General features: G+C 50.8%; 3 protein-coding genes across 3 annotated transcripts; 2 read left to right on the top strand and 1 right to left on the bottom strand.

Annotated features, from left to right (window-relative positions):
- Positions 1–780: 780 nt before the first annotated feature.
- NFIA_010410 (2-isopropylmalate synthase) lies at positions 781–2,924 on the top strand (the record flags this gene model as incomplete). The annotated part of the gene is made up of 4 exons (XM_001264256.1): positions 781–788; positions 882–1,026; positions 1,079–2,656; positions 2,724–2,924. 4 exons carry the CDS (start codon positions 781–783, stop codon positions 2,922–2,924), a joined length of 1,932 nt encoding a protein of 643 aa, XP_001264257.1.
- Positions 2,925–3,707: 783 nt separating this feature from the next.
- On the bottom strand, positions 3,708–9,679 carry NFIA_010400 (putative AMP binding domain protein; the record flags this gene model as incomplete). The annotated part of the gene is made up of 6 exons (XM_001264255.1): positions 3,708–4,635; positions 4,699–5,302; positions 5,361–5,570; positions 5,626–9,389; positions 9,498–9,520; positions 9,620–9,679. 6 exons carry the CDS (start codon positions 9,677–9,679, stop codon positions 3,708–3,710), a joined length of 5,589 nt encoding a protein of 1,862 aa, XP_001264256.1.
- Positions 9,680–10,915: 1,236 nt separating this feature from the next.
- On the top strand, positions 10,916–11,856 carry NFIA_010390 (40S ribosomal protein uS7; the record flags this gene model as incomplete). The annotated part of the gene is made up of 3 exons (XM_001264254.1): positions 10,916–11,061; positions 11,267–11,450; positions 11,539–11,856. 3 exons carry the CDS (start codon positions 10,916–10,918, stop codon positions 11,854–11,856), a joined length of 648 nt encoding a protein of 215 aa, XP_001264255.1.
- Between the last annotated feature and the right edge of the window lie 556 nt (positions 11,857–12,412).

Below are 12,412 nucleotides of genomic sequence, written 5' to 3'. Positions count from 1 at the left end.
CTCTTCAAGACCTTTGGTTTAGTGACCTTTGGTACATCATAGAGCGGCCCTATATATCCTCTCACCTACACCTACCCTCTCGCAAGATGACTATTCCAGACCTCTATCTTACGGCATGACTGTTTCAACCAATCGTTCCACTTCCAGTCGACGGCTACTTGCGGTTAACCACGGTGGAGTATGGCCTCTTGGCCTGAGGCCCATGTAATTGTCTCCGATCGTCGGCCCCCGCATTGAGTAGAACATCTGTCCAGCTTACTGCACCGACAAGCAACAGGAAAGACAGAATAGCTAGAAGAGAATCAAAACATTCAATCCGCGTCAGGAGTTCAGAACCCTGAGCTCTCAACACTTGCCGAACACATCTGCGACAATTCATATGCCAATATCAGTGGCCTCTGGACATTTTATATACCTCGATTATCCACTTTGCGAGGCACACTCGAGTCTTTGACCAATAAGAGCCACCAATTAGGAATCCCCGCGGCCGCTGTCGGCGGATCGACGAAAAAATATGTGAAAAGCGGCGAGAGAGCGTCATGACCTATTATTATTGAATGATGGAGATATACTGACTCACTCCTCCTCGAACTCTCTCGTCCACATTTCTTTCTCTACTTAAATTCGTTCACTGATCATAAATCTTTCGTTCAGTGTCATTCGGGCACATTTTATCAATTAATTGTCTGGTCCACCCTTTCCTCTTTCTGGACACTATCCTCAAGTGACTTTCTCTACCTTCCCCCACCTCAACTGCGGACACCGCACGATACCGCCATCATGCCTATGTATGTCTTCTGCCCCTGGATCTCTGTTGTTCTACTCCAACCCCTCAAATGACGATTCGTATTTAAGCTTCTTTTATTGACTCATTTTGATAGGCTTAAAGATCCCTCAAAAAAATACAAGCCCTTCAAGCCTCTGCATCTCCCTAACCGCCAATGGCCCGATAAGGTTATCGACAAGCCGCCCCGCTGGCTGGCTACTGATCTGAGAGATGGCAACCAGAGTCTGCCTGATCCGATGGTGAGGACCTCGTTCAATTCTCTGGACGCCTCTGACGTATAGATGTATATAGGATGGTGACCAGAAGTTCCGGTTTTTCAAGATGCTCGTCGACATCGGTTACAAGGAAATCGAAGTATCATTCCCCTCGGCATCGCAAACGGACTTCGACTTCACTCGACGCCTGGTAGAGACACCTGGCGTCGTTCCCGACGATGTCTGGCTCCAGGTCCTGTCACCTTGCAGAGAAGAACTCATCCGTCGCACTGTCGATTCCCTCAAAGGCGCAAAGAAGGCTATCCTCCACATCTACCTGGCTACCAGCCCGTGTTTCCGCCGAATAGTTTTCGGAACCACCCGCGAACAGAGTCTTGAGATTGCCGTAAGATGCACCAAGTACGCCCGCTCGATAACCAAGGACGATCCAGAGATGGCTGGTACCCAGTGGCAGTTCGAGTTCTCTCCCGAAACCTTCTCCGATACCGAGCCTGAGTTCGCAGTCCAGATTTGCGAGGCCGTCAAGGCTGCTTGGGGCCCTACCGAAGAAAGCCCCATAATATTCAATCTGCCAGCAACAGTGGAGATGGCAACGCCAAACGTGTTCGCAGACCAGGTCGAGTATTTCTGCCGCAACATGACGGAGAGAGAGAAGTTTGTCGTCTCTGTCCATCCCCACAACGACCGTGGCTGTGCTGTTGCCGCCGCCGAGCTGGCTCAGATGGCTGGTGCTCAGCGTGTCGAAGGTACCCTTTTCGGAAATGGTGAGAGAACTGGTAATGTCGATCTGGTCACTCTTGCCCTCAATCTTTACACACAGGGTGTCAGCCCTCAAGTTGACTTCTCGGATATCAACTCGGTTATCAAGGTGGTGGAAGAGAGCAACAAGATTCCTGTGAATGAAAGATGGCCCTACGGTGGTCAGCTGGTTGTCTGCGCGTTCAGCGGCAGTCACCAAGACGCTATTAAGAAGGGATTCAAGCTGCGCGAAAGTGCCAACGCCACCGAAGACGACGAGTGGGTCATCCCATACCTCCCTCTGGATCCTCAGGACATTGGACGGAACTACGAGGCTGTCATCCGTGTCAACTCCCAGAGCGGCAAGGGTGGTGCCGCCTGGGTCATCCTGCGCAGTCTGGAGCTGGATCTCCCGCGCGCTCTGCAGGTCGAGTTCAGCAAGGTCGTTCAGAAGAAGACCGAAGCCGTCAACCGGGAGCTGCGGCCCAAGGAAATCGTCGAGCTCTTCGAGGAAGCGTACCACCTCAAGTCGAACCCCCGCTTCAACTTGGTTGACTACAACATTACAACCGACCGGTCACAGTCACCGGCGCCCCCGGAGCCGGGCAAGGCCCTCAACACCAAGAATCTCAAGCGTCGCTTCACCGGTATCATCGAGATCGACAACATTCAACACGCTATCACTGGTGTTGGCCCCGGTGCTATCTCGTCTCTGGCAAATGCTCTGTCGACTCTTGGTATTGACCTTGATGTCATCGACTACAAGGAACACTCGATCGGCCTCGGTAGAGATGTGAAGGCCGCCACATATCTCCAGTGCATTGCGGCCGGCAGCAAAGAGCAAGTCTGGGGTGTTGGTATCCACCAGGATGTGGTACAAGCCAGTTTGATCGCCCTCCTCAGCGCTGCGTCCTCGGTACGTTTCTTATCACACTTTTCCTCCCCTCAAGAGTTTCATCATCTCTAATAGATTGCCCATACAGTTCCTGACGAGCCGTGCCGGCTCCCCGGCTCCATTCCGCCCTCAACGCTCCAACACGCTCACAGACGAGGATCTGCAAGCCCTCGAGCAGCTCGGCAGCTCCAACGCCGCGGCCATCACAGCCGCGAAGCTCACAACCAACGGCAGTGCCAAGCCCAAAGTTGATCTGGACGCGCTGACCGCCCAGGCGAACAGCCAGTAATCGCCTGTGTGTTCTACGTATTTTCGAAGCTTTTTTCCCGTCTCGATATATTGTTCCCACATTTCAAAAAGGTGGCGAGTAGCGAAGGAAAAACTAGAGGCTAAAAGCAAGGCTATCTAAAGTATAATTCAATTGTATAGGTTGAACATAATCTCTCTGATTCGGTTTTGGTGTTGGTGAACCAGTTTTATGATACTGTAAGAATGCACTTCTGTATATCAGGTACTACAAGTCTCAGCCTTCGTGTTGGTAATTCAGCATGTACAGCAACTCTCCATGCAGCATTATTATCATATTACATGTAAAAGCGATGTACTTCGGCTAAAAGACTATATGGACTATATACAATGCGGCATTTTATGTCAAACGTAGACAGACACAAGCAATGCGAGGCAAGTGTGGTCTATATCTATCAAGAATCCGTGCACGGGCAAAGCGAGCAACAATATTTTGACATAAAGGCGCGCATATGGGTGGGTATGTATGTACAAAACATGATATATCGTTCATCATGACAGTGGGGTTAGGCAGAAATATAGAGTATTGAATGCTTCTTCGTATGCAGAAAATCAGAAACTGTAAAGCAGCAAAGGTGATGGTCAGAGTCAAGAACATGCAAGGCAGGTGGCAATGCAAAATGTAGGACGATAGATCAGCATAAAAACAGAATGACAGAGGTGACAGGTCGGGGAATGATTAATCACGGAATCCGCTGTGCAGTAGAGATATTCACTGATCGACGTGAAAAAACCCTCACGACAATTTCAGTATTCGTTACTGCTTTCAGTCATGGTGGTTTCTCGTAGCATCGCCCGGAGTCCAATTAACGGCACTATGACCGTATGCGTCATCACCCCCAAGCGCCGATTGATACATCAGAGCTTCCTGCGGCCAGTCTCCCATTTTGTCTTCTGAGATCCGGTCCGACGAGTTGGGTCGACCGGATGCTGGGGCGGTGCCAATTGGGAGGCTGCTGGTTCTCGGCGGCTGTTGTGTGGGAATGGAGCCTTGTCCACGGACATCGCGGTAGGGTAGAGCTTCACCGACAGCTCCTGCACCGGTGTGTTCATCCATGGGAGCAGAGCTCGTCGCATTGGCGAAATCGCCGAAATTGAAACCAAGGTCAGGGTGAGCAATGTCTGCCGAGTGACTTTCATTGTTCGAAGACCGCATTGGTGGGACAGGTTCCCCTATCTGAGGAAGAGACAACTGCACATCTGGAAGAGGTGGCGCAGGCATTTCACCTCCCGCTCCTTCATGTACGTCATGGTAAGGGGGCATCATTGATGCTTCCGGCTGCTCCACAAGCACCGGAGCTGGAGAACGAGGAACAGTAGCTGAATCAGCGTCCGGTACGAGAGTGGACCGACGCAGGCTGTTGCCCATGACGCTACCGGGTTTCGAGCCTTTACTAGAACGATGCTGAGGAGCTTCTGCAAAGAGGCTCATTGATCCCTCCATATCACGGATACTGAATTGCGCGATCGTGCGCAATTTGCGGGTTACCCATGATGCCAACACCTTTCCTCTCTGCTTCTCGCCCAAACGAGACCGAGGGAAGTCTCCGTGAGACACGAACGCCACTATGTCAGCTATGACTTGATGCTCACCGAGGATGGCGTCCACGATCACGGGTACAAGGGATGCCAAGTATGCTTTCCTTGTCACCTCGACGACAACCACTATCAAACCACCAGCCTGGAAGACACAACTAAATTGCGAGCGTTAGCACAAGACCAGTTCAATAGTATGGTGAAGACGCTTGATCGCTTACCATCCTCCAGGCACAATGTTGCGATGACACTTCTCCACAGAGTTCTCGATGTCCATGGGGAAATGATTTAATCCATTGACCTCGAACGTTTCGCCAATTCCGCCCAGGACAAAGAGCACCTGCATCTCGACAGATTGACCAGATGGACCGATGGGCCGAGTGACGGTGTGAAGGAAACCCAGGTCACCGGTGCGCACATAGGCAACGTTAGGGTCTCCATCCACGATCCGGCCGTTGAATCGCTCAGCATCAAATTCATTCCTGGATCCATAGAACGCCTTGGCGCAGGCGTCTGATTGGATCCATATCTCGCCATATTCGCCGACATGTGACAAGGTACAGGTTTCCGGATTCACAATAGCTACTTGTGTGTTTACCGGAACCATCCCTGAATCCTGGACAAGCAGCGCCGTCGGATCTGTGTCTGCATCGACGGGACAAACAAGCCCTTGGCGGAGAGAACGAAGGTCAAGCCACAGTTCAATCGGTTCGATGCACATATATGATCGAGTGACGACCATAGGGTTGAGCACGTGCGAGTATACTATGTTGATTGCGGTGCGGTCCAAACTCGCGGATGCGAAATGAAGGCGCACCTTTTGGTCTGTCAAAGTATTAGATTGAGAACAATTTGGACGGGCGGGAAGAGCCGCGGAGCTTACAGATGTCAGTTCGTGGCCGACCCTCTGCGGAAATCATCAAGTTCTTCATTTCTTGAAGTTGGAAACCCTTCGCAGGCATGACGCTCATAGCGTAGTCCAGCATCTGACTAGTGGCATATGTATCCTTAATCTTATAACGAGACAGGGCGACGAACAATGTCATGGGATTTTGCGCAAAATCAACGGGCGATACAAGATAGGTAGGAGCTCCTAATAACCGGTTAACATGGAAGGTCTTTGCAGCCGTACTTGCGCGTTCTCTTACCAACGTAGATGCCCATTAAGACCGTATGAAGAAATCCAAGACCTAATGTGCTGCGAACGCTGCCTAGGACAGGTCTCGAGCTAGTCATCTGGCATGTCTCCTTCTGAACTTTACACATCCCCAAGATGGTGTCGTGGCCAATTTGTACAGATATTCTCCTCTGATCCGGTGTCCAATAAGTCCAAACTAGAGCTGGCTGGTCTGCTCGTAACCAAGTTTCTTTGACAGTAAAGCCAAGATCTCGGCAACCATGAGACTGCTTCGATGGTTTGCTGGTATTGTAGATAGCAGGCACACCAATCCTGAGGACCTGCGCGGACTGCTTGATATGCTGGGAAACGATTTTTTGTCTCATGACGTGGTCAACGTCGCTATTGACGAGGATTGCTTTGACTTTGAAATCATTGATCACATGGAGGAATGCAGGGGCGTCTTCTGCTAGCCTGTTCTGGTCGATCGGAGCAATGGGAATGACAACGACACCAAGACAGAAGCAGGCATGCACGGCGTAGACATAATCCTCCGAGTGCGTGTACATCAGGATAAGATGATCTCCAGGTCGAACTTTGACCTTGTTTTTCAAGTACATCGCTACAGCGGCGACTTTCAAGTCAAATTTCTTCCAGGTGATGCCTTTGCCTTCTTTTCCACGGCCGTCGATTGAGCAGTAAGCCAGCTCCTCTGCCTGGCGGGAGACACGCCATTGGAGAAGGTCCACGATCGTTGCGAAGTTGTTCAAAGGCGTGGAGGTGCGATCATCCATCACAACATCGCGGTAATCCACTCCCGAGTACTGCTTTTCTTGCATGGCAAGCATCTCTTGCCGCGTCGCCGAAGCCAAGGGAGACCATATTCCCCCAACAGGGTCGACGCCAACCGGCAGGTTCATGACCGATCGTTCAATACCGAACTTCACATGCACACAGGGCAGAGTTCCGGCGTCGAATTCCTTGCGACAGAGCATATTACCGATTTCCCGGCGTCCGTTCTTAGTCACACGGGGAAGTGTGTTCGGCGCCGTGAGAAGCACACAATAGACTCGCAAGTGGTGCTCTTGATATAAGACTTCCATACATCTTTCCGCCAGAGATTCGAGGAGCACGGAATCCAGTTGCCGAGGTGGACCACCCGAAGTCGTTGGTGCGGTCGATGCCGCATATGACTCTAAAACAACAATCGGAAGATGTTCATCATTGACAAACACATCAAAGGCAGTGCAGTCATGTATCTTGGGCAAGTTCTTGAGAATACTGACAATCATGTGTTGGACGAAGAAGTAGCGATGTTCAACAATCTCCTGCCCATGCTCGACCCATTCTACCTTCTGTCGGAGGCGGTCTTCGTAGAGACCTAGTACGAAGATTTTTCCCTCAATCACACAGCCAAGGAGACCAGTCCGTAGAAACTCGGGTTCCACCAGCACAGGGGTGGGGTTACCCTCTTCGAACTTATAAGGCCGTGCGTGGAAGATTGCTTCCGTATGCTTGGGCAATGCCCAGAAACCGCCAGAAAGAGATGGCGAGTCAACCCATATCTCACCAATCACATTGGGCGTGCATAACAAATTGGTCTCCGGGTCAACAACGGCAAGAGTCGCATCAGGAATTGGGTAGCCGAAAGAGCCGACTCGCACAGCATTTGGCATGGTCGCTGCGTACTTCCGAGCGTCCTCGCCCATGGCCAAAACCACAACCTCATTGCTCTTCAAAGCCTCTTTATCGAGAAGTACTTCGCCCAGCTCGTTCTTGTTCTGCTCTTTTGGAGCAGGAGCAGAAGCACGCGCACCGCCACCCAGAAGGCTGCTACCGAAACCACTGTTGTTTTCGGACCTTCTTTCCTCTTTTTTGGCTTCTGCGGCTTCTGAACGCTCAGCCGGATCCATCTCATGAGTCAGAGGGCAGCCTAAACGCTCTTCTCCTCCCAACCAGTCCCGAACACTGATCACCATACCGCCATGTTCCGGCAGACATAGCATTGGGGCGACAATTTCCCGAGCTCTGGGGTTTCTCATGGGCCGCAGCCATCTGTCAGCCAGAATTTCATGAAACTCAGCGTCGACAGTCAACGTATCAATAAGACAAAGCTTCACATTTTCAAAGTTAGGCTCGGAGTTTTTCTTGAAGTGACGCGTGGCCATTGGATCTTGCTGGTAGTTGTACGCCGTGATCTTAAGCCCAGGGTAATCCGCAGCCATGAGTGTGGCCCTATACTTAGTGACCAAATGAGCGTACAAGCCTGGAGTCTCGACGGCTCGATCCTCAAGCCAGACGGTCGTATGGCCACCATACACAGTAAGAAGGACGCCAAGAATCATCCCTATGCCTTGTCTTGGATCGAGATAGCTGATTAAGGTCTCTCCATGCGGCCGGACACTTTTACCTGAGCCAGGAACAGTTGCGATTATAGCGCCAAGACAAGCCATTTGATGCATGATTGTCCGGTGGCTCATGACTACACCGCGCATGTCCCCAGTTGGAGCCCGTGAGAACTCGATGTAAGCCAAGTCGGGAACCACAAGGGCCGGAATATCATCTTTTCTCTTTGGGTGGTAGCTGCCGAACTCATTGGTCTTCCACCATTCTACCCCTCTGGGCCAGTTCAGCTTCTGCATCGTGATATCCCTCTGGAAACTCTTGAGATTGTTCTCAGTTGTTAAAGCAAGATGCGCTTGAGTGGAGGTGAGAACCAGGTTGAGACTCTGGTAGTCTTCGAGATTATTGATGGGTACAGCAACAACTCCAGCAATGAAGCATCCCATAAGGGCAACAGCAAACTCGATGATCTCTGAATCACGGTAAATAAGAGCCACGCGGTCACCACGGTACAAATTACTCTTGTCGCGAACGACTTGAGCGACTTTTTCCGCGCGACTGGCAAGTTTCTCCCAGGTGATGGAAGCGATTTCCTTGCCTTTCTGGTCTAGGACCCAGTAAGCGGGCTGCTTAGGATGTACTCTAGCGCGGTGCCGAAGTACTGCAGGGATGTTGTCAAAATTGGACATTAGAGTGTTCTTGTCGTGCGGGTCGTGTACCGCAAAAGGTATATCGCGAGGCTCGAGGGGAAGCAGGTGGTTGATAGTCGCCCCGTGAGGTAATTCGGAGGCAGGAATTAACGGCGGCGCCATATTTGCCGTTGGAGAAAACGTGTCCGATTGAGAGTAGCGATGGAATCCACCTCCATAGCTGTCTCTATAGTCACCCTGCTGCTGGCCCGCAAAGTCAGAGAAGTATGCTTGCTGGGAATCGAGCATCGTAGATTGTCGCGTGACCGCGCCGGGTGTCATGTCGTAAGCTCCGGCAGATTCATCCACATGCTCGGAAGCTCCAGGGTTAAAGGCATAGTTCTGGCTCAAAAGTGTTGCGGTTCGAGAGTCCTCCTGCGCGATTGGAGGCGCTTGCGGCTTCGGAAGGAAAAGGGAATCGTATGAAGTAGAGGAGGGCATCCGCTCAGGGGGCTGTAATGCCATACTATCTCTATTGTATTGAAACGCACTATCATCTTGGATAGAGCCTTGTGTGCCCATGCTCACTCGCCGGTCGTATCCGAAGCTTCCGTTACCAGGTATGTTATTCTGTGCAAAGGATTGCGAAGATGCATTTCGGCTCGCGGAATCCGCCGTAGGGGGCCGAACACTAAGTATGGCCGGTGGAGCAATGTTTGAGCTGCTTATTGGCGACGACGGACTTTCTGAAGATGCGTTGATCTCAAGCGGCTTGTTTGGACCGAGAAATTGCGAAAGGAGTAGCGTGCGCCGTTTCTGGTAACTTCAGAGAGTTAGTCTTCGGTGTGAATGATCAGACAATGGCAGTTCCTATCGCCTCATGTCTCATTGTAATTGACGATCATAGCTTCATCCGATGAGTGTCGCTTACCCTTTCTCCGTGATATCCCCCTCCTAATCACCAATTAACGCATTAGCCACAGATTATGATGTGATACAGTCGATCTGGAACAACTTCCATGATGGAGGAAACAACTGATATTGATTACACACCTCGAGTTCTCTATCGAGCTCCCGCAAAGCGGCCTGGAGCTCGGGATTCTCCTCCGCCATGTTCACAGAAGCGCTTGGTAAGAATAGATTACGACGTCTCTCATTCGGGTGCGCATATGAGGAGATGCGGGATGTCGTTCATACCTTCTTCACGAAGCAGTCAAATTCCAATACGAGGGGCCAAGGCGTAACCGACTGGAATTCTTTCACCAGGTCTTATAGGGGGGTCCTTGCAAAGATGATGATGATGCAGCAGAACGGAGGACCAGTTGTGGCAGGTTGTATCAACTTGTTCTCCTTCTCCGCGCTTCGGTTAGCCACAACGTCACCTGCCGTGGGTGCCAGGGCCAAGCGCACAAAACACACTAACCAATGATCGGGCTTGCCCACGTGCACCGCCACAAATGGGAGGGGAATTGTTCCCGTCTTTGAAATGCTTAGATTGAGATGCGTGAGTGGGTATAGATCACGAATAATAAGGTAAGAGACGAATGGATCCAACCATTGGTGTATCGTGCCTGCGTATACTTGTTGTCGAAGTTCAACTTCTATCAATCCTGATGACAGATCTTCACCAGTATACTAATCATCTTCACCGACTGTTTTCTTCCTCGAATGAACAAACTACATAGGCAAGGTACAGCGAGGAATGTACTCCGTACCTTACGGGATACTGTCTGAATGGACGACGCATCAATATCGTCGAAGATGAGACAGAATGACGGATCCCAATTGCAGTGATTTGTCTCTATATTTTACGCCACGTCGATACTCAATGTTGAATACAAGGGCCGATAACCGCAAGGGATGGTCAACAGTCCAGTCCTCCATGACGACGATTGTACCACCAATTGGAGGGCGTTAGAGTTACCAGTACCATATCACTCGCTCAGTGGCGATGAATGCAATATGACCATCCAAGAAGTGCAGATAAATGGGCCTCAAAAATCCCCACATACTGGTTTCGAATGACCATTGCCTCCAGGAGACATTGCATGATAGTGCTCTTGCTTACCTTAGTAGTAAGTAGTAATGCAATAAACTCGACTAGTCCTAATATGGATTAAATCGGCGGGAGCGACAAAACTGTTATCACATGATCTCGGCGGGATGATTGGCGCCGGCCCTGCCCTAACCCACCCACAGTGCTAAGCGAGGCGCACCTCGATTTTCCTTGTTGCGAGCGAACCTTTTCAGCGGACCGACTGCTATCGACGACATTGAAGGTTCACCCAACGACACCGTCCGTCACCTTCACGAATCCCTCCCTCGACAACAGGTGCATACGGCGTCACAATGTCTGATCACGGGGAAGTCGAGGTCGAAAACCCCTCTGGGGCTTTCCAGGCTCTGCCTAAGGACGCTCTTGCCGAGATGGGCACCGTCAAGCTGTTCAACAAGTGGAGCTACGAGGATGTTGAGATCCGGGATATCTCTTTGACGTAGGTGTTTGATTCCAAAATCCCTGCGACTCAGACGTGCTGCGAAAGGAAATTTTATTTGGCCGGGTTGGGTTCCAATTTCGATGGGAGACATTCGACTCGTACAAGAATGGAAATATCCGCGCACACAAGACTGGGAATAGAAGCATTGGATAGCATTGGGGTTGACAGACGCAAATTTGCTGACTCGGCTTCACAAATACAGCGACTACATCCAGATCCGCAACCCCGTCTACATCCCTCACACTGCCGGTCGTTATGCCGCTAAGCGTTTCCGCAAGGCTCAGTGCCCCATCATTGAGCGCCTGACCAACTCTCTCATGATGAACGGTCGCAACAACGGCAAGAAGCTCATGGCTGTCCGCATCGTTGCCCACGCTTTCGAGATCGTACGTGCATTTTCCGCGAGAACCTGGAACTCTGCCAGGCGATGTCTGCCAGGGACAAATTACTGATACTCCGTCTTTAATTTCACAGATCCACATCATGACCGACCAGAACCCCCTCCAGGTCGCTGTTGACGCTATTGTCAACTGCGGTCCTCGTGAAGACAGCACTCGTATCGGTTCCGCTGGTACCGTCCGTCGTCAGGCTGTCGATGTTTCTCCTCTCCGCCGTGTCAACCAGGCCATCGCTCTCCTGACCATCGGTGCTCGTGAGGCCTCTTTCCGTAACATCAAGAGCATTGCCGAGTGCCTGGCTGAAGAGCTCATCAACGCTGCCAAGGGAAGCTCCAACTCTTACGCCATCAAGAAGAAGGACGAGCTCGAGCGTGTTGCCAAGAGCAACCGGTAAAGGGGTAATGATTGGGCGTGTTCTCCGTTTGTTCCTGGTTTTATGTTTACTGGAGTGGACGGGGCTTCATTAAGGATTCAGTCGATTTGCATGAATCTGCGCGACTGTACATACCTCAAGACAGTCACGGAGGGAGTGAGATCCAAAAAAATCAATGAAATCGGACGGCTCTCTTCTTTCGTAGTTGGAGTGCGATTATGAAATCATCCAGGTATAATAGGTTGATTACTCCTTTTCTTCCTTAGAAACCTCATCTCTAGTCCAATTTTCCCAACTCCGTGAGTGCTTAGTACTTGTCATAGGAGAAATTGGTGGGCAGTACTTTTGCCTGTCGAGTAGATCCATAGTCGATTTTCGCCATTTAATTCATGTCGTCTCACCGGACAGAAATAATTAAGGCTGTAGAGTTAATCTGTAGGCTGCGGTGCGGAGGGTGACCGCTTATCGAAACTTTTTTGGGGAGGTAAGTTTCGGAGCTTTCGACTTATCAAATTCCCACCACCACCACTGCTTCCCTAACCTGCAACGCTTGAATTATCAGGCAATAATTCGAGAT

This window comes from Aspergillus fischeri, genomic scaffold, assembly GCF_000149645.3.
Source record: "Aspergillus fischeri NRRL 181 1099437636249 genomic scaffold, whole genome shotgun sequence".
In the NCBI taxonomy this organism is placed as follows: Eukaryota; Fungi; Ascomycota; class Eurotiomycetes; order Eurotiales; family Aspergillaceae; genus Aspergillus; species Aspergillus fischeri.
Note: the sequence above shows the minus strand (reverse complement) of the source record. Positions and strands in the feature narration are given on the sequence as shown.